The sequence below is a fragment of the Triturus cristatus genome, chromosome 8 (assembly GCF_964204655.1).
Source record: "Triturus cristatus chromosome 8, aTriCri1.1, whole genome shotgun sequence".
In the NCBI taxonomy this organism is placed as follows: Eukaryota; Metazoa; Chordata; class Amphibia; order Caudata; family Salamandridae; genus Triturus; species Triturus cristatus.
In genome coordinates this window covers 572,391,394-572,414,566 of record NC_140591.1, presented here as the reverse complement: position 1 = coordinate 572,414,566, position 23,173 = coordinate 572,391,394, and the positions used below count along the sequence as shown (strand labels likewise).

At 45.1% G+C, this 23,173-nt stretch overlaps 1 protein-coding gene across 1 annotated transcript in view; it reads left to right on the top strand.

Annotated features, from left to right (window-relative positions):
• The window catches only part of LOC146802433 (kelch-like protein 1), a 771,680-nt gene that overhangs the window by 579,848 nt on the left and 168,659 nt on the right, over positions 1-23,173 (top strand). Inside the window, exon 8 of the mRNA XM_085623756.1 lies at positions 17,687-17,849. Within this exon, the coding sequence (XP_085479882.1) occupies positions 17,687-17,849 (163 nt within the window). The remainder of the gene's footprint in view (positions 1-17,686; positions 17,850-23,173) is intronic.

The following is a 23,173-nucleotide window of genomic DNA, read 5'->3' as shown; positions in this document are numbered from 1 at the left end:
CTTGTGCTGTTTTACTTGGGTCCATTTAGTGGTAGTGGCTCGGGCCCCATTTTTTGGGTAGTTCGCTGTGTCTGCTGGACCTTTATCAGGGAGACCCAGTATTCGGCAGGCTTCTGACTCCATGCATATTAGGAAGCTTAACTGGCTCTTTAATCACAGCAGCAGCCTATTCAAATTTCACAAGCACACATATAAAGTCCCACACAATACAAGGCCATATATACCTGAACAGCCGCAAACACTTTCACCAACCCACCAACCCACCAGGCAAGTACAGTCTTGCACTTGCACACACTTCCTGCATCCGCAAATGCAAAATAGGAGGTTGATTATTCTATATTGTACCCAAGATATGGAACGACCTCCCTCAACATATCAGAGCTTCCTACTCACCTCTCAAGTTCTGCAAGAACATTCTACCTACACCCTTGCCCATGTGCCTGTATAATCTCTTGGGTGATTAGTGCCCTATGCAAATCAACCTAACATAACATAATGTATCATATATTTTTGGCGTAATCATGTAAAAAAGAAACTAAATATTTGACTCCATTGGTACAGGACAATATGTGCATGATGCTAATTGGGGATCAGTTTCAAAGTTTGCCACCCTTGCAACAAAGGTCATTGTAAAAGTTTAGTTTATGACCCTCAAAGAGAACTAAAGGTGGTGAGTGGACCATTGACATAATCGCTTCTTTCTCATCCAAGAATTGCACCATTGTTAGGATGTCCATCAGGGCCTCCCTCCGTCTTCCCACGGGGTTAGTCCTGTGAGTTATGTCCAGATGTATTGGAGGGTCACCGGGGTGAGTGTGCAAGTGTTGAAGCAGGTGTTGGATGTATACTTGGTTGTTGGGACCCTCTGCTCCTCTCAGAAGACCCTGTGTTCTAAAATTTCTATTGTGGGATAAATTTTTCCTGTTTGAACTCCAGATATAGGTGGTGTTCTTCCAATGCGTTCAAGCCCCGTCCAATGAAGTTGGCCTCCTCTGCTCATTCAACCATTGCCAGTTAATGGTCCCCAACTCTGTGGCAAAGATCTGTTAAAGTTTTTGGGCTGTCTCCTGATAGTCTTTGATGTCAGCACAGATCTTACCAATTTCGTCTTTGATTTCCTTAAGGAACAGTTGCAGGAACCTTTCTGAAATAGTGGTCCCTGCATCAGTCGGGGGTATCTTCAGCAGGTGGGCTCTGTTTAGGGTGGTGTCTGTCTGGTTTCACATTCTTAGGTGCCAATATGTCTTTAATGGTGGTGTCTCTGCGAGGCCGTCTGGATGCCATGTCGCTAAGCCAAACAGCCACTTTCAACAGAGGGCTTTCCAGGTAGGTGATTTTGTTGTCCAACTCAACACACGCAGAGGGGGGGTTGCAGCTATGGTCTATAATGGGGTGCAGCCCCAACCTCTAGTGTTCCCCTAGTGCTGGAGGTGCGGTTTCTGAGTTTGTTGGGTGATGGGGTATGGTAACGATTAGTGATGACTGCTTGGGCAGAGGGCCCATGGCTTTGAGCAGTAAGCAGCTTCTGCGGGACCCACGGTTGTAGAGCCTACTTGCAGGTGGTGGCACGGTCAAAGCCAGTCTTCTTTGGGTGGTCCTCCAGATGTGTTGCATGTTCATGGGGAACGTCCACGCGGGGGCCAGGGGACGTGCCTAACACATCCATCTCAGCAAATGCCCCACCAGCATTCAGAGGGCTGCAGTATCCAAGATCTCCACAAGAGAATAACAGGGGCCAGGCTAGGTCACTGCTCCTTGGGGCCCTCACGGGCCACAGCAAGCCCTGCTAACTCAGTGGGGGCCTTGCTGGGCACTGATAGGGCTACTTTGATTCTGCAGATCTGCACCCCTGCAACACCTGAATGGGCCGGGACGTGCCCGGCGACACCGGCAACAGCCACTAAAGCTGGGACACAGGAGGGAACTGTCATCGAATATTCACTATTGTGTGATGATGCACTGGGCTCCCCTTGTGTTACCAGCAGCTGTTTTTTCTGGGCTGCAGATCCCCAGGTGGCTCAGCCGGAAGGAGGCAGCATCATCATCCAAGATGGTGCCTCCACAGGCTGCCATGCTTCAAGCTTCGTGTTGTTGCCTGATGTGCAGAGTCATGCGGGCTATCGGAGGGCAACTCAGCCATCGAAAATCACTTCAGGCAGGCTGTTTAACTTGGGAAGAGCAGATTGACATGGAGTATTCCATTCCTCCTGCAGGGCACGCCCGCCAGCAGAACTAGTTTTGTAAAACCTACATTCTCTGACACCACTCTATAAGGCTGCACTTTCATTGTGCCAAATCAAAATGTTTTACAAATGCCATAGATTTCAACTTGCCCAGCTGTCTTTCCAAAAGCTGGTCATTGGCAAAGACATATCTGTTGTAGACTTGTAGAGGGCATTGACTTAACGTGTACATTAGTGTACGTGTTACATGTGTTGATTCGTAATGAATACTATCTTCTCTGATCCTGTTTCAAAATAATGTATCTTTGTGTCTTGTTGCCATCATACCATGGCTGTCCACCATAAGCTGAGGATTATTGCCATTAACCCAGGATCAACCTTATTTCACAGTGTGCACCATGATACTATAAATGCCCCCAATTTGTCATGGACTAGCACCGTAATGCAGTGGCCAGCATTGTAGAAAGTATAGATTAAATGGTTTCCCATACAATAGTAAGAACTAGCACTATTATGCATTTCCACCATACTGCTATCACTGTGCCATTCACATCCACGATATGACAGGAATTTCCACCGTACTGCCAGGATTACTATTATTTTATGGATCAGCACTACTGTGACATTGAGGTGCACAATATGCAAAGAATTACTAGAATTGTGCCAGAACCAGCATTTTACCAAAGTTGACAATGGGCATCATTCAATGGATGGCAGCTAGATCTCAAAGATTACCACCTTTGCTCCAGGGCCTACATTTTAACTGAGTGGGAATTAGGAGTTATCCCAGGGATGGCCACAAGTTGTCAAGAATTGTCAAAACTAGGAGAGAGACAGATTTTCACCAGGGTACACAAGGATTCCAAAACACCTTTGAAACATACGCACAGACACAAAGATATGGTCAGAATCATTATTAACAACTCCCAGACCAGCGCAGTTACCGGCCATATATGTGGACTTTGCCCACTTGGACATCAAGTCGCACAGTTGCCTTACAACACTTCAATAACTTTGTTACATGTTTTCGGTTCAAATATTTGTTTTATTAATTGCAAATTTTCTGTAAAATCAAAGATAGGTCAACATATGTTTCTGGACTATATGTTTGCTTCTGTAGGTCCAAAGTAAGTGCCATATCTACAAAAGGACAAAAAAAAGAAGGTAACGTATTAAAAGATCTAAACTATAAAGTGATATTTGGCACATATTGAACAACATTTTTGCATATTACCCCAGTTAGGATGCATTGAAAGATCAACAGAAATATATCTATTTCACATTCTCTACTTTGAAATCATATGATATCATATTTGTAAAATTGTTTAACAAACCTCATATTATATTTATATTTGCTAGTCTTCTACCATTAGAATGACCTGAAATTCATTCTTAGGGGCTGATTATGATGTAGTTCAAAAAGCATTCCGACTAAATCGGTCTCAGCTGACCAAATAGGATTCTGGGAGTCCGACCGACCTATTATGATGGTACCAAACACTGTTCGGTTGGACTCCCATTGACTTCAATAGGAGGCTGTGTTCCAAACGACAACACGGGCTTCCATTGAAGAAAGGAGTGCTTGTGGAAAATCGTGCCCCACATGGAGAGCACCCCATGGTGCCTGCCACACTGTGCATGTTTGGAAAGGTGGACCCAGGAGCACCCCCACGGGCCCCATTCAGAGACCCTCGGGTGAAGGTGGGCCTGTTACGAGCACTCAAAGCCAGATTCTGACAGCCGATCCATGACAGAACAACTGATTCGGAATGGCTGTCCGAATCTGACAACGTTATCGCACGGTTGGAAAGGCGGTCCGTAGACCTGTACGTGTCAGCTCCGAATGACTCGGTTACCCTGAATGCCATTTAGAATCGAGTCAAAAAGTCTGATTGATTTCCAACCATCTTAAACGGCAATTCGGAAACGTGTCCGAGTTGGTCAGAAAGGAGGGTTCTTAATCGGATTCGGACTAACCGAATAGCATTTGGAGCCTTTCTGAACCACATCATAATCGGCCCCTTAGATCTTTAGTCTAAGAAAAGATTACGATCCTCATTACATTATACTATCAACGGTATTTTATTAACTTACACATGCACCCTTGATACTCCCTTATACATAATAGGCATTTTCATATAATCTCTACATTTAATCCCCCCTTCAACAGCTCATAGTGTATAGTGAAATCCTTAAGTTCAGATTAAAGACTTACACTCTTTTAACATCACTCTCTCAAAGCTTCTGCAATCTCAAAGTTTTTCTAATCATATAGAGACAAAGGGGCATATTTACAAGCCCCTTGCACTGCCAGAGCATCACTTTTTTTGACGCTCTGGCAGCAGGAATTGCAAAGTCATAGCTGTGAGGCCAAGTAAAACAACTATGCTTGGTTTTGAATGGTCTAATAGACATGGAGTAAGGCAAGGCAGCGCAAATCAATGTGTTATCTTACTCTGTGCTTGCGAGGCATTCCATGGGCATTGGGATGGGTTTTCCCGTGCAACACCCATGGATTTTGATACTACCCCAGATTTACGAGAGCATGTAAACTCGAGGAAAAGCCAAATCCAGCATTTTGCAGCACACATAGAAAGAGGAAAACTCCTCTTATGATTGTCACTGTGCAGGAAGGGACCCCTTCCTGCATAAAAACAATCCTGACGACAACACAAGCACCGTTGCACAATAGTGCAAGGGGTCTGCATTGGTGCTAGGCTACCGGAACGGTGCCAGCATTGGGACAAAGGACAGAAATGCACTGTACTGGATAAATACGATGCATTATCATCCTTTCATTTTGGCCTAGAGCAGCACAGTGAGCTGACATGCTGGAGTGCCCTTCAAAATTCCCATAAAAGAGGGCCTAAAATCATGGCCATGTGTAGTGCCCCATATGTACATATTTAATGACCCTAAATCTGTTTGAATCTTAAGCATCTTTTTATTGCATTGTATCTTTTTAACTTCATAAACTAACATAAATCAAACTTTCATACCTTATAACCTCTAATCAAATCCTATTGCATTTGTTTGTCACTCTGGGAGTTTTTTCTACCCACCAAGACACATGTATATCTCTCTGGAAGAGATACTATTTGTCCATCAGTATTTTGTATACTTCAGAGTTCTCTGATGTACATCTCATACTCAAAAATACAGATTTTTTATGTAGTTTCCTGACTGTTGGACCCGGTATCCCTGGTTGGCTGAGGGAGGTACCTTAGGCTAAGTAGGGACCCATTTCCACGTCAAGGAAAGGAAGGTCACCTACTTAGATAGCCCCGCTCAACCCCTCCATATCTTGGCACGAGCAGCCAGGCTTATCTTCAAGGCAAATGTGTAAAGTATTTGCAACCACGCTCACAACAACCCAATGATGACACCACAAAGAGACTCCACACGAGTTTCCTAAAAACAAGTATAAACTTTATGGAAAAGATATGATAAGACCACACGATAAAGATCCAACATATGAGGTTCTGTAATATTTCTCCTGGCCAGATGTTAGGCCAGCCAGCCCTTGTAAGTCTGGCGATATTAATGAGCACCTCTAAACATTCTCCTGTACTCCTAATAACATGTCATACAGTTTGTAATGCTAGAATCAAGCACTTTTGCAATGTAAAAATACTGTAATGCGTAATGTAGCAATCAGACACGCTGCAATGAAAAGAATGCAATGCGTAACGCAACAATCAGGCACTTTGCAAGATAAAATTAGTTATGCAGATAAAATGCCATGCTTCATACACTAATCAGGTAGTTCATTATGCAGGAACAATGCAATGCGTAATACTCTAATCAGGTACTCTGTTATGAAGAAATGTTGCAATGTGTAATACGACAGTCAGGTACTCAGTTCTGCAGAAATAGAATAATGCGTAATACACTCAGGCCCCAATCACTGGGCCTTCGGCGGTCTCCCCTGCCTCTCCTTCTGACGTGTAGTCAGCCTCTCACAGTTGCCCCCAACACAGGACAATGTAATCAAAAAGTGCAGCTTCGCTCTCCGGCCCCTGTACCGCAACACTCTTGGCAATTTGGGCCGCGATATGAGCCAAAGCAGAGGCTCGCGCTGCCAACACGAGAGAGAGGCCTCCCTCTGAGCTCGCACCCCGCTCCAGGAGTCGACACACGTTACCATGGGGGTGCAAACTCACTCTCCTCTCCTTGTCCAGTGGCTGGGCCTCCAATGCAGCTTTGTGAATGGGCAAAGATGACTCGGGTCGGCAAATCACCTCCTCCCGTCCGGGCCGCTTCAGTTACGAAGATCTCAGGCTGCCACAAAGCACACGCACACAGCGTCGTAAGTCTTCCTTACGCTTTGGGTGCCTGATCACTGGGCACTCCACACACGGGTCTCAGGCTGCACGAAGATCATGCACAAAGCGTCGCTGAGACTCACTTTACTCCAGTGTACACGATAACAAGGCAAATCCTCACGAAGGTCTCACGGTGCACAACGCACCCGCACACAGCATCGATGAGACTTACTTGGATTCCGGTGCACACGGTCACAAGAAAAATCCTCACGAAAGTCTCACAGTTCACAACACACACGCACACAGCGTCGATGAGTCTCATTTGGATGCAGGTGCACATGATCACTGGACAAATCTCACAAAGGGGTTCAGGCTGCACAAAGCACACGCACACTGCGTCGCTGATCCTTGCTTGGACTCCAGGCATCCATGATCACAGGGCAGTTCTTACGAGGGTCTCAGGTTGCAACAAGCACGCACACACAGTGCAGCTAAGAGTCTCATGGAAACTTTTATATTCCTGTGTTTTGGAACATGAAACCATCTCACCTCAGGCCCTTGAGGATAAGCTACTTCAAGACACAGCACACAGCAAAGTCCTTCAAGCATGGGAACACAGCACACAACAAAGTCCCTTTTGCCTTTCCTTTGTTAAAACAGCAAACTGCAGGTCAGCCCCAGGACAAACAGCAAGGGTCAGTCCTATCCTTCAGTCTCTTCAGTTGTTTCTTCCTTGGCAAAGGTCCTCTTGGCCACGATGTAGCTCCAGTCTTGTTCACACTTGATCAAGCCATTCTCCAAAGTTCAGGGGCTTCAGCTCTCATAGTTGTACCCCTCAATGGCTTTGAAGTTTTTGTGTTTCAAGGGGCACTGACCCTGTTCAAACCAGTTCTGGGTGTTTCCCTGCCAGTGACACATTTCTTCCTTTGATTAGTGGGAGTCTGGATTCTCAATCACTGAGCAGGAGATGAGTCAATGGTTTTATAGCAGCAACCCAGGCCTCTTAACCTCTAGGGGCTTCTCCTCCCCTTACACTCCAGATGTAGGTCAGCCTGTTGCTGTCTCACCTCCTCCTCTGGGTCAAGACATTCCCCAGTTCCTATCTCTTTCAAATCCAGACGACAGTCAATCCACAGCCAGGCAGAGACACACAGAAATGTCAGAGCACAAACACTCAGCCACTTCAACAAGAGTGGCTTCTGAACACAGAATGCAAAAACCAACTACATGAAAAGATGTGTTATTACACTGTGAGTTCAGGCATACTAAACTTCACCTTTCCACCTTAAGCCTTTGGGAAGATAGGCTGGAAAACATATTCTACAGCCTTTCCATTCTGTCCTATGGGCAAGATGGCCTTTCAACAGTGAAAAATGAAATGGAGATTATTTCACTGTCAGGACATGTAACACACCTTAGTATGTCCTACCTTTCACATGTACTACAACCTGTCCAGGGGGTACCCTAGACCTACCATAGGGGGTGTCTGATGTGCATATAAAGGGAAGGGTAAGGTCTGGCAAGTGAGTTCACTAGACAGAACAACGTGGCAGTATAACAAACTGTGCACAGGCCCGGCAATGGCAGGCCTGAGTTCCCGTATTTTAAGGCTACTTGTGTGGGTGGCACAAATAGTGCTGCAGGCCCACTAGTAGCATTTGCATTACCAGCTGTGGAACACATAGTGCACTTTACTAGGGACTTTACTAGTAAGGCAACCATACCAATCATGGACAACCAATTACCATTACACTTTATACAGGGAACACTTGCACTTTGACACTGTTTAGCAGTGGTAAAGTGTCCAAAGCATCTAAGTCGGCAACACCATGAAATAAAAAGGTCTGGGGGAAACAAAAAGTTTAGGGACTTTAGTCACAAAGGGCCAAGTCCTACACAACCCCCTCCCAGCCAAAAGCCAGGGTATGCCAATCAACTACCTTGATGGACTTCCCTGCTTAGGGCGATAGAACACGGACGCAGGCCCGCTACCACAGGTACAACCTATGGTTCTATGCCTTTCTGACCCCAGGGGATTCTCTTGGTCACTACTCCCTGGGCAAACTATGCCGCTCCATAGGTGATTCCAGACAGTTGGGGCTTCTCTAGGGATGCTGGCTCCTTGCGAACCCTCACCTAGAGGGCTATCCCTGGAAGACCCATCAGTCAGGACACTGTTCCCAGTTATCCTGTCCTCCAGGTTAGAAAGTGGGTGTACCCTGGTCACTCCTAGGGGACCCAGACCTACTGGCAATACACAGTCTCACAGGTTTTCCCACTCAGGGACACCTCCCTCCCTTAACCTTCCATGTAGATTTCTGTGCCTGTCATTTTGGAATAGCACCCACAAACCTCAGGACTGGGGGAGCTCTGGTGACAGATGCCCTTCCCCCTCCTGACTCTAGCTGTTCTTCCTCGCACAGTTCACAACTAGGCGCTAGGCCTCCCACCTGTTGCTCCTGTAAGGAACCCTCCAGTCTCTGGGGTGGGGTGGTAAACCCCTGGGAATGCAGCTCACACTCCCTCCCTCTCCTTTGAGACAGGGCGGTAGCCCGTATGTCCCCCCACTACTCTGGGACTTACCAGTTCTACTGCGCCTCTCTTCCCTCTCTAGGGCCCTTTCAGGCCCTTGGACCCATGACCAGGGGTCCGGCTCTCGTACCAGCTCCCAGGAATCAAAGAGCTTGCACCCTAACATGGGTTGGTGCAATCCTGGAAAACAATTACTGAGCCTAGGCTCCCTAGGTGTAAGGTTGAGCATCCCCTTCAAATCATTTGCCATGCTCACCAGCAACCAGTCATCCAGTGCACATTTGTACTCATCCACACTTGGCACTGGCTATACACTGCCACCATTTAAACTGGACTCTGCCTTTTTAACCTTAATGTCCAGTTCCTTCATGCTTAACTCATGAGCTAAGAAAATCTTTCCTCTTCCAAGGCGAGAGCATTCTTGCTCTCCTCTGCTCGCTTTTCAGTTTCAATGAGCAGCTTCTTCTCCTCTGCCTGAGTTTTAAGTTTTAACACCTCAAACTCATGCGCTCTGACCCTTTGGTTTTCCTCCAACACCTCTGGTGAAAAACTCCTCCCTCAATCGCTACTACCAGTCCCTGAAGCTGGTCTCTCCACTGGCAAATCCTGTGGACCAAATCCATTCCCTGGGTCATCCTCATTCACCTCAACATCACCCGCCTCCTGAGTCCCTCTGGCTTCCCACCAGGCCCTCAAGGCCACTTGCAGCTCCTCACTCTTGGTGCTACTTTTCATGGGACATCCCAAAGCCCTACGGACTAGCCTCAATTGATCAACCTTGTAGGTAAGCAATGCCTCAATGTTGAACTCTAAAATGCAGCCTCACTGGCTCATTGACTCCTCTGAGACATGATGTGTGGCTTAAAGGTTGCTCAAAAAAAAAAACTTGAACCAACAAATCAAGAACACAATATGTGGGTGCGTCATGGTCTGCGCTATTTATGATGTACACCAAGCACTGTGAGCGAATTTGCAAATACACATTCAAATCCCACACCGCTGATGACCAATTGTTAGACCCGGAATCCCTGGTTGGCTGAGGTAGGTACCTTAGGCCAAGTAGGGACCCGCGTTCCAACGTCAGGGAAAGGAAGGTCACTTTCTTAGATAGCCCTGCTCACCCCCTCCGACAGTCAGGTACCCCGTTCTACAGAAATGGAATAATGCGTAATACACTCAGGCACCGATCACCGGGCATTAGGCTGTCTCTCCACCTCTCCTTCTGACTTGCAGTCAGCCTCTCACAGTTGCCCCAACACAGAACGATGTAATCAAAATGTGCAGCTTCACACTACGGCCCCTGTACCGCAACTCTCTTGGCAATTCGGCCCGCGATACGAGCCAAAGCAGAGGCTTGCGCTGCCAACGCGCGAAAAAGGCCAACAGCGTCTCCCTCTGAGCCCGCGCCCTGCCCCAGGAGTCGACACACATTCCAACGTCAGGGAAAGGAAGGTCACCTTCTTAGATAGCCCTGCTCACCCCCTCCGTAGCTTGGCACGAGCAGCCAGGCTTATCTTCAAGGCAAATGTGTAAAGTATTTGCCACCACACTCACAACAACCCAATGATGACACCACAAAGAGACTCCACACGAGTTTCATAAAAACAAGTATAAACTTTATGTAAAAAGATATACGATAGGACCACACAATAATAATCCAACATATGAGGTTGTGTAATATTTCTCCTGGCCGGAAGTTAAGCCAGCCAGCCCTTGTAAGTTCTGGCGATATCAATGAGCAGTTCTAAACATTCTCCTGTACTCCTAATAACATGTCGTACAGTTCGTAATGCTAGAATCAGGCACTTTTGCAATGTAAAAATACTATAATGCGTAACATAGCAATCAGACACTCTGCAATGAAAAGAATGTAATGCGTAACGCAACAATCAGGCACTTTGCAAGATAAAATAATGCAATGCGTAATACAATCACCAGAAATGTTGTTATGGTAAAATAAGGCAATGCGTAATACACTAATCAGGTGATTTGTTATGCAGGAATAATAGAATGCGCAATATGATATTCAGGTAGTTCATTATGCATAAACAAGGCAATGCGTCATACGACAATCAGATAGTTTGTTATGCAGATAAAATGCCATGCGTCATACACTAATCAGGTAGTTTGCTATGCAGGAATAATGCAATGCTTAATCTCTAATCAGGTACTCCGTTATGCAGAAATGTTGCAATGTGTAATACGACAGTCAGGTACTCCGTTCTGCAGAAATGGAATAATGCGTAATGCACTCAAGCCCCGATCACCAAGCCTTAGGCTGTCTCTCCGCCTCTCCTTCTGACTTGCAATCAGCCTCTCACAGTTGCCCCCAACATGGGATGATGTAATAAAAAAGTGCAGCTTCGCACTCCAGCCCCTGTACCGCCACTCCCTTGGCAATACGGGCCGCGATACGAGCCGAAGCGGAAGCTCGCATTGCCAACACGAGAGAGTGGCCAAGAGCATCTCCCTCCGAGCCCGCGCCCCACCCCAGGAGTCGACACACCTTACTTGTGGGGCGCTAACTCAACTCCTCTCCTTGTCCAGCGGCTGGGCCTCCAATGCAGCTTTGTGAATGGGCAACAGCGCCTCGGGCCGGCAACTCAGCTCCTCCGGGACTGCTGGTCTGGGCCGCTTCAATTATGAAGATCTCAGGCTGCCACAAAGCACACGCACAGAGCGTAGCTGAGTCTTTCTTATGCTTCGGGTGCACTATCACTGGGCACTCCACACACGGGTCTCAGGCTGCACCAAGATCACGCTCACAGCGTTGCTGAGACTCACTTTAGTCCGGTGCACACAATAACAAGGCAAATCCTCAAGAAGGTCTCACGGTGCACAACGCACCCACACACAGCGTCAATGAGACTCACTTGGATGCCGGAGCACACTATACCAAGGCGAATCCTCACAAAGGTCTCACGGTGCCCAAAGCACCCGCACACAGCGTCGATGAGACTCACTGGGATCCGGTGCACACGATCACTGGACAATCCTCACAAAGGGGTTCAGGCTGCACAAAGCACTCGCACACCATGTTGATGATCCTTGCTTGGACTCCAGGTGCCCACGATCACAGGCCGATCCTCATGAAGGTCCCAGGCTGCACAAAGCACACGCACACAGAGTCACTGAGACTCACTTGGACTCCAGGTGCCCACGATGACAGGGCAGTTCTTACGAGGGTCTCAGGCAGCAACAAGCACACACACGCAGTGCCACTGAGACTCTCATGGAAACTTTTATGTTCTTGTGTTTCCGAACAGGGAGCCAGCTCACCTCAGGCCCTTGGGGATAAGTTACTTCAGGACACAGCACACAGCAAAGTCCTTCAAGCAGGGTGACACAGTGCACAGCAAAGTCCCTTTAGCCTTTTCTTGGTTAAATCTGCAAACTGCAGGCCAGCCCCAGAACACACAGCAAGGGTCAGTCCTATCCTTCAGTCTCTTCAGTTGTTTCTTCCTTGGCAAAGGTGCCCTTGACCACGAAATAGATCCAGTCTTGTTCACACTTGATGAAGCCATTCTCCAAAGTTCAGGGGCTTCAGCTCTCATAGTTATACCCGTCAATGGCTTTGAGGTTTTTGTGTTTCAGGGGGCACTGACCCCTGTTCAAACCAGTTCTTTATGCCTCCCTGCCAGTGACACCTTTCTTCCTTTGATTAGTGGGGGTCTGGATTCTCAATCACTCAGCAGAAGATAAGCCAATTGTTTTATAACAGCAACCCAGGCATCTTCACCTATAGGGGCTTCTCCTCCCCCTACACTCCAGATGCAGGTCAGCCTGTTGCTGTCTCACCTCCTCCCCTGGTTCAAGAGATTCCCCAGATACTATCGCTTTCAAATCCAGACAGTCAATCCACAGCCAGGCAGAGACACACACAAATGTCAGAGCACAAAACACTTCTAAACACACAATGCGAAAACTACCTACATAAAAAGATGTGTTGTTATACTGTGTTTTCAAGCATACTAAACTTCACCTTTCCATCTGAAGCCTTTGGGAAGATAGGCTGGAAAACATATTACACACCCTTTCCATTCTGTCCTATGAGTAAGATGGCCTTTCAACAGTGAAAAACGGAATGGAGATTATTTCACTGTCAGGACATGACACACACCTTAGTACATGTCCTACCTTTCACATGCACTACACCCTGTCCAGGGGATACCCTAGCCCTACCATAGGGGTGTCTTATGTGCATAGAAAGGGAAGGGTAAGGTCTGGCAAGTGAGTGCACTTGACAGAACAACATGGCAGTTTAACAAACTGCGTGCAGGCCCTGCAATGGCAGGCCTTAGTTCCCTGTTTTATGGCTAATTGTGCGGGTGCCACCTATAGTGCTGCAGGCCCACTAGTAGCATTTGCATTACCATCCCTTGCACACATAGTGCACTTTACTAGGGACTTTACTAGTAATGCAACCATACCAATCATGGACAACCAATTACCTTTACACTTTATACGGGGAACACTTGCACTTTGACCCTGTTTAGCAGTGGTAAAGTGTTTGAAGCATCTAAGTAGGCAACACCATATCATAACATGTTCTAGGGGGAAAGCAAAAAGTTTAGGGACTTTAGTCACAAAGGGCCAAGTCCTACACTGAAACTTAAATCAAACTTGTCTTAAAAGAGCATCCCAGTCTGATCTGGAGATTCATGACTGACAAAGTGCCAGGGAGCTGGATCAAAGCTATAAATTGACCCTGCTTAGTCTCTTTAGTATTATAATTATTAGCTTCCAAGGTCCTGTCCAATAATATTAACATCCATGAGATAATACCAGTTTCCTGCTGCCATTTTGAGGATAAGCAGCATTGTATTTCCATTTCCCCTTATTTGGTGTCAGCAGTACTGAAGAAGATACCCCTTCTATTTCTATTCTAAAGCTGTTGAGTTGGAATGTCACAGGCTTATTATCTAAACTGCAGATTCAAGATTGGTAGAAATGTATTCATAATTTTGGTATTGTTTTATTGCAAAAGATCTGGGCACAACATGACCGTCTCTTTGATGGCTATATGTGCTATGATTTTCTAGCCTCCCCAACCAATTCTGGCTGGTCATAGGGGGGCCTGGCTAGTTTGGTCAAAGTCTCTATTGACTGCAAGTCACTGATTCGTCCAGCTGAGTTGGATAACATGCAGGCTTTTGATCTAAGGTGGGGACCTAATTTAGTCTGGTTTTAATCAATTTTTATAACAATGACTTTATTAATAACAAGGACAATTAAAATGTTTATTGTTTATCTGATTTCATATACAAGGTGGCTATAGGAATTCCGTTTCAGATTTGGCCCACAACATCCTACTGGCCTGTTGACTTTACCACGTCGCTCTTTACCTTGGTCCTTCTGGCTTCTATTATCTTTTCTCTCTCCCATTGTGAGTACAGTTCTCATTTTAATTTGGATCGTAGGGTCAACTTTCATCTACTGACCTGGCACCATACAATCTAGAGCGTGCTCTGAATAGCGTGATAGAGAACAATGTTCCAGCATATATGGTTAGTGGGCTTTGTTCCACAATTGATCATATCGTCTTGACTAGAAACATGCACAACATTGTCTTTAACAGGGAAGTTTCACTCAGAAAATACATAATGACCAGAACCCCGTAACAATCATAATACAAATCCCCAAGAAAGGGAAATAGCCCGTGGTTGACCCAAAGTAGCCTAAGTCTATTTTAACAAAAAATTCTGAAATAGACTAGTTTGCAAATCTAAAAAATATGGCGCTGATTTTGTGTGAAACCAGGGTTATTTGTGAGGGTTTAATTAATTCCTGTCTTTCTGGGCAATTTTGCTGAGTTAAACTCCATTATTAGGGCCCTGCTCATTAGGCCTGTAGGAAACAGGACTGCTCAAAATGAGTCATGGTTCAATAAGGCATGCAGAGAAGCAAATGATAGGCTTAGAAGGGAATTAAAGCATACACCCAGAGATATGGATACCAGGAAAGCTTGCAGGAAGGATTATACGTTGATGCTAAATCAGAAAAAGGCCAATTTGAATACTGAACAGTGGGAAACATTGATGTATACCTGTAAACTGAAAGTCTCTCAAGTCTTTTGGAAGACAGTGTATGCTGTTTTTTTTGCATAGTGCTTCCAACACAATTTGTGTTCATATTGTCCATAAAGAGTGAATGCAACACTTTGCTAAAATGAATTGTCCCAATGATTGTAACCACTGTAATCAGAATGATGACTGTGTTGCCCTCCCTCAAGATCACTCATTCTCTTCTGAGGAGGTGTTCAACACTATTATCAATTGACCTTCTAAAAGGGCCCCTGGACCAGATGGGATGCCTATGGATCTATATAAGTAAAATCCTGCAATTTGGGCTCCTATGCTTGCAAACATAATAATTCAGATTGCAAGGTTGATATACCAACCTCTTGTTTCTCATTCACAATTAGGCATGATTTTAAAAAGGGGAATTCACACGACCCAAACTGTTATCGCCCAATCTCTCTTCTCGACTGGATAGATTACTCCTTTCGACATCAGAGAATAAAATATTTTCCCAGATCAAATGTGGGTTTAGGAAATGACTGGGATTAATAGAACAATGCTTAAACATGCATCTTTAAGTGTGTAACTATAGGTTCTCTAAGCAGGGCTCCCTCCATCTAGCATTTATGGACCTAGCTAGTGATTTCAATTGTGTAAACAGTTCTAAATTGTAGGAGACTTTAACTGCCATGGGTCTTGAAGCGGGTCTGGTGTCCTTTCTAAGAGCCTTACCTCAGGACTTAGTTGCCTCTGTGAGATATGGGTAGAGAGGAGAAAATACTGCTTTATGTAAATAGTCTTGAATCCGCCCTAGTGAATTCTAGGACTGATGTCCAAGCAGTTAACTAAAAACCCATTCCAGTGGTTATGTATGCAGATGATGCTGTGTTGCTTGCTAGGTCGGCTAATGGACTTAACTCACTGGTTGCCACCTTAATTTTTTTCATTTAATGACTTGATCTGGAGACAAATTTGTCTCAAACCTTTATTTTAGTTTGTGAATTAAAATGTAAAAACATGCCTTATGTGTATTAATGACCTGTAATTGAGAAAGTTCACTAATTGCTATATTTTGGTCTAAAATTTGATAGCTCTTGTACCTGGGCACCACGTGTCATCAACAGGAAAAAATAGTTTTTCACAAGCAGTGAGCATGATGTTTTTCCTCACTTCCTCCAGAGGCAATTAGCCAATACACCATATCATTGAGATATACAAAAGGACATTTTTATTTTATCTTATGGATTGGGGATATGGAGTTCCAGCGACGTTGGTTGCATTATAATTTAGAAAATATACTTTGTCTACAATTGCTGGGGGTTCCAGCAATAGCATCACATTTGGTGTTTATCCACCAAGCATTTGGTACGGACTATGTTGTGGATTTGATCAAAGTTTCTCCCATTATACTATGGTGCACCATTTGGTGCAATGAGCAGGCTATTCTCAACAGGGAGATAATTCTAGATTGTCTTTCTTGTGTTTGTGGGAATCAAATCCCCTGGCTTGAATATATAAAGGATGCAACTGTTGCTCTTGGATATCCTTCTATTTTCAAGAGTCCTACAAATATCTGTAGAAAGGACAAGGGATCGCTTCAGGACCATTTTTTATCAGACATAAGTCTTAAATCGAGGGAAGAGAACTAATGAACCCCTCTGTCAAAGAATACTGTTTAGTACAAACCATGGTGGGGTGATCCCCTGGGTGGATATGGTCTCAGGATCCTGGGAGCATCTGTTGCTCTTAACAAAAGAGGGATCAGGGGCGCTTAGACGTCCAGCATACGTGCCACAAAGAAAACGTATAGGAGAAGGAGTATGAAGCCCTATGGGGAAAGGAGGAAGAGGAGGCTGGGATGGTCAGAACCTCTACCCTAAGGTGCACACAGGGTGCCTCCCAAATTGGGAAGTAGGGCTCTCACACACCCGGATGAGTGTCATGCTTCATCATAGGGCTTGCTCCTCGTCAGGCCAGTGCTGCAATGTCTGACAGACACACTATGAGGGGTTCTTTGGCAGAGCTCTTTTTCCCAAGCCGTTTGGTGAGGTGCAGGTGTGGAGCCTTGTGGAGTAGGTGTGGGGAAAGTATGTACTGAGGCAGTATGTGGAATGCTAAAATGAGGCACAGTGGTGCTCCAAAACTCATTTATTCTCCGAGCCCACTGTTCTCAATTAAAAACATAGAAAGTGTCACCGCCAATGTAATGGTCAGAGGTGGCTAAGTGTGAATGGCATCTGTTACTGTCTCAGTTCTTTCTTTCACACAACAATGTTTACTGCCTCTTTTACACAAGCATACATTTTGCAGGTGTAGAGGGGTACTGCTGTACTTTCAACAACTGGATAGCCTTGATATATGCCCAGAAGTGGGCCTTTTTTTCAAGTGTCATTCGGTTGCACAATTGTGAGTTCTTTTTAATAGGACTTTTTGTCTCTTTTTAATTGACTTTGTATTTTTATATTGCTGATGTCATTTTTTGTTCTATGATACTTATTGTATTGATGGTATATTTATGTTTGTTTGTATCTTTTATAACATGCTTTTAAGTGATTGAAAAAGATTATGTTGTTTGATAGATTGATCGATTTATTGAATAACATTTAGGCACACAAGTTTGTTATATCTTTTACAGGTCTGGCCATTGCAAGGACTTAAGAAAAATAATTTTTGCTTCCTTTCTTAGGAGTTACAGTACTTGAAGGACCTATTTATGCAGTTGGAGGTCATGATGGGTGGAGTTATCTTAGTACAGTGGAACGATGGGATCCACAGAGTCAGCAGTGGACATTTGTTGCAAGTATGGCTACTGCCAGAAGCACAGTTGGAGTTGCTGCGTTAAATGGCAAGTGAGTAGGGTTTACCTCTAACTTCATTTCTTTATATCTGTCCAAAAATATGGTAAATCTTTGATTTTCAGAATCTGGTTGTTTGCAACCGCAGAAAAGTTTTTTCATTAAGTATGAAACCTAAATTGCAAATCGGTACCATATTACCATGCTGTGGTAACTGAATGACCTATTCACTGTGATATTTCCATGCAGTAAAGTTACGAGTGCAGAGTCTATGCACTAGAGGCAGACTCTCTGATTTCAGGGAGGAATCTTCGCACTGCAATTCTCAGTGCAGAGATTCTGCCATGTGTGTGGAGACACTCAGAACTTTACGACATGAGTTTACCTTTGTGAATTGAGCCTTGAGTCTTTGGCTCAGCTATACAAGGTTTGTTTTCACACCCACAGCGGACATGAGTGAACTTAGTTCAATGCACGAACGCTGAATGTGAAAAAAATGTTACTGTAGCTCAGGAGAACCCCACCCAATTTGTAAAGGAGATGGTGGCAATGCTTTTGTGTTACTAACAGGGAGCAGTGGTAATCCAAATGATTGGTCATTAACGATTTACAAACTCAGATCACCAGAAATGGAATACGCGGTTTAACATATTTATTTAAAAATAGTTATTTTAAAATGCTGAGATCTAGTGCCCATAATATTGGTAACACCACAGAAGGTAATCAAAAGCAGCTTTTCAATGACAATGGAAACAGGGAAAAAACATCATAACATCACAATGCATAGCCCTTACACCCTTGATGAGTACAGGCCCCAGCTAGGCCCGCAGGACACAAGGGTTCGCTCTCCTGCAATGGAATCTATAAGGAAGTTGGCACGGAAACTGCAAAGTACAAAGACAAGGTTTATTAACCCTTAAGGGTGGTCCTACAATCCATACAATACTCTTCAGTATTGCATAGAGTAGCACACAGAACTTGCATACACGGTCCCCTTTTATACACAACAGAGGGGCTCATAAGTGGGAGGGTACGACATGAGACGAGGAATGTTACCTTTTATGGACATTTGCAATACAAGATCGATATGTGGGCGGAGCTGACATACTCCTTGAGCCCGCGAAAACATGGTCAAGCAAGGACTAACTGATAACAGATGTGGTCAAGTCTGGGCATGCGCCAGACGGACAAAGGAACTATTTATAGACTGTTACTAGGCAGATTACAAGAGCAACTAACACAAAGATAAGACTCTCCTCGTGTTGAGCACGTGGAGACATGACAATACAAAATGGAGTCCAGACTTCAGTCAACATAAGAAAAGGAACATGTGTAAGGGAGGAGAATTCATGTCTTTAGTAAATGCTTAATCACATCGAAGTTGCAATTTACAACAGACGACCCTTTCAGCATTTACTGAAGACATCCGGCTTGTTAGAATAATCATCATATATATCAATTATCATCATCTCTTCTACTTCCTTAGCTAAACGTTTCTGATAAGTGACATTGGCAATAGCTTTCTTATCGGGGATACAAAATGATACACATACGGAACAGAGCAAAGGACCACATTGAATACAGATACAGCAAGAAAACAGAACTGCTATAATTATGCAGAGACCAGTCAAAACCTTCCAACCCCAAGCAATGATCAATGCCCAAAACCATCCAGAAAAGGACCAAGTGCCATTTTCTGTATGGATTTCAGCTGCAATTTTATGCAACCTGTTAATTGCATTGTAGACTGAAGGTGTGTGGTCAGGAATAAACACACAGCAACTACTTCCGTTAATTTTACAAGCTCCACCTCGATCAGCTAACATAACGTCTAACACCATACGATTCTGCAATGCAAAAATTCTGGTAATCTGTAATTCTTCCGTAAGATTCCCAAGAGCAGCAGCGGTTTGGTTTGTCACAGCCTCTACCACTCGTGTTAATCTTCGAATTTTCCTACTGTTTAGGGCAGCTCCAACGAAGAAAAACAATCCTAGATTGAAGTCGATATACTGCTGTAAACTGGTGTCAGTTTGATCCACATCATCAATTGATAAAGTACGTTTATACCTATTTACAGTCACATTATTCAACAACTTTAAATCCTTATGATAGGATGCAGGTGCCAGAAATACAGGAGGTAACAAAAATGATACATAACATTCTCCAGACCAACCGGCTGGCAAACGATAATAACCCTTAGTTCCACACACGAAGTACGTATTATGGGATGCTTAAAAAGGACTGTTATTCAATCCATCGATGTTTAATATGGTAATACAATCGCTAACACCGACGGGAATATAACCCACACTTTGGACACACAGGTCCGCTTGAGCTTGTGCCACTTGAATCACAAATTTATCTCTTCCCACAGTGTCTCTGGTGTTCGTAAAAACATATGGAATCGATTCATTGTCTGGTCGATACTCTTCCCATTCCCAAATTGTCCCATTCGCTTGCGGATATCCATCTTTATCCTGATGACATTCTTTATTGAGTCTGAAGAGTAATCGTCCCACTGTGGGTTTCCGAGTGGCAAAAAGCAAAGTGTACCATGCTCTACAAGAGCCATTATGAGAGAAAGGAAGAGGTATGAATGGCGTTCCTCCCTTCTTCTGATGAGCTGGCATCATACCACATATCCAACAGTTCGTAGCATTGGTGGCAACATGGGTATGATGTAACATCTGGATGAAAGTGTTATTCAAATAGGACTGACGATGCTTCAATTCTTGATACGGAAGGGTATAGAAATAGTGCTCCGCAGGCACTGGAGTGGTCAACACAAGCAACTCTCGGGCAGGAGTCACATCCTCCACAAACCATGTGGTTATCCCAACAATAGCTACTGTGAGCATAAAACCTGTTGCACAAAGGATCTTCTTTTTCTCCATGTCAAAATAGAAAATCAATATCTTCCTGAAACTAAAGGTTTGTCAGAACTCTTCCCATTGGGCAGCGGTCGATTTCTTCACCAACGGGCCAAGACGGGTGTCACTATACTAATGCAGGGCTGATCCCCCCCCCCTTGCCTCACTGGCTCTCCGTTTCACTAACCCAAGGGCCGTTCTGACAACATGTCCCGATACTGAAGGATTCACTTTCTTGGCCTCAGATGATATCGCCTTCCTCCAGGAGTCGCGTGGTCCGGAAAGAGCTCCTCAGCGTCATTCGATTCCCCAGCACGGCCTTTCTCTGTGGTCAGAATCTCTCGTTGATCGGTCAATACAGCGGGCTCCACCAATCCGGGCGGTACTTTGCGGCAGTGCAGGGAATGGATCCAATTCTTTCTGTTGGAAACTCGCACAGCCGTCCTCGTTGCCAGTAAGACTTGCTCAGGGCCAACCCATCTCGGCTCCAGGCTGTTCGTCCTGTCGAAGATTTTCAACATGACATAGTCTCCAGGCCGGAGACTATGTCCTTCGCCGGTGGACCGATCAGGGAGCGCCTCCCGGACCTGTTGATGAATGGAAACCAAGTTATCCGTTAACTGTGCCAAATAATCATTCATCATTACGCAAGGTACATCATACACAGTCTTAGGTTTTGGCGGACCCCAAACATTCATTGGACGTCCAAAGACAATCTCATATGGTGTAAGACCGATTCGAGAGTGCGGTACCGACCTAATTGACAACAATGCCAGCGGTAAAGCGTCTGGCCAAGTCAAAGACGTTGAAGCTTGAATTTTAGCGATCTTGAGCTTCAGTGTACCATTATACTTCTCGACTAGTCCTGCAGATTGAGGGTGGAATACTGCATGGAACTTCTGGGTGATGCCTAGACCCTTCAGAACATACTTTATAACGTCCGCTATAAAGTGGGGCCCGTTATCACTCCACAGAAGTCTACAAACGCCATATCGAGGGAAGAACTCCTTCAACAGCATCTTAGCGGTAGTCATTGCAGTATTGTCTTTCGTAGGGTAGGCCTCAACCCATTTGCTAAAGGCACACACCACTACTAGAACATACTTCAAATTGTTACAACGCTCGAGCTGAATGTAATCCATCTGTAAAACCTCAAAGGGTGCAGTGGGCGTTACGAACCCTCCTGCTGGGGTCCGAGTCCCCTTTCCTGGGTTGTACCTCAGGCAGATCATACAGGTCTGTACCACCCTCTTTGCCGTGCTAGCAATCTCTGGATGCTCCCAGACTTGGGTAAGCAATTTTACAATTGCGGAAGCTCCAACATGTGCTAGCCCATGTGCCATCTGAACCATAGGTTGTACAAAAGCTGTGGGTAATTTCCATCGATCCATCTGCTTATTTCTCCAGCAACCCTCATCATCCAATTCTCCCTCACTGGACCATTGCTCCCGTTCTTTATCAGAAGCGGTCCTCTGTATTTCTCGCACTTCTTCCTTCGCATCATGCCATCTTTCTACTTGCGACTTTACTACATACATGGCAGTAGCACCGGGCTGCATCGCAGTCTCCCGCGCCACTCGGTCTGCTAACGCATTCCCTTCTCCAACTTTATCGACTACTTTCCTATGGGCGCTACATTTAATGATTGCAATTTTCTTCGGATATGTCAATGCAGTTAAAAGATTATGAACTAACTCCCCATGCATTATTTGTACTCCATGCGACGTTAAGAACCCTCTTTCCTTCCAGAGCAGGCCGAAATCGTGCGCTACTCCGAAGGCATAGCGGCTATCTGTATAAACATTCACACACAATCCTGTACTGAGCTCACATGCTCGTGTTAATGCTATCAGTTCCGCTGCTTGAGCTGATTTCTGTGGTATGCGTGCTGTCTCCACTATTGTTTGCAATGTGGTAATCGCATACGCTGCTGAAGTCGTACCATCTGGTAGCTTCAGGCATGACCCATCCACCCACAGTTCTCCATCTACATCTGAAAAGGGCGTATCCTGGAGATCAATACAACCCTTTGTTTGTTCCTCGGTCATGAGGATACAATCATGTGCTTCTCGTGCCTCAGACCGAGTCTCGGGGTATGGCAACAATGTGGCAGGATTTAACGTCACGCACCTCTTCAACGTGATATGAGGAGCCAAAAGCGTCAGCTCATATCCCGTTAAACGGGCACTGGTCAAATGCTGCGTCTTTGTCTGATTAAGCAGGGCATCAACAGCATGGGGGACTAATACCAACAGCTTATGAGATAACACAATTCCCTCGCTCTGGCGTATTGACACAGCTGTCGCCGCAACCGAGCGAAAACAACCAGGCAATGCCCGGGCAACAGGATCAAGTACAGCCGAAAAATATGCACAAGGGCGCTGCTTATCGCCGTGCATCTGCACTAAAACTGATAATGCACATCCATCTTTCTCATGCACATACAACGAAAAAGGCTTGGTATAATCAGGTGTCCCTAATACTGGTGCTGAACAGAGGGCCTGT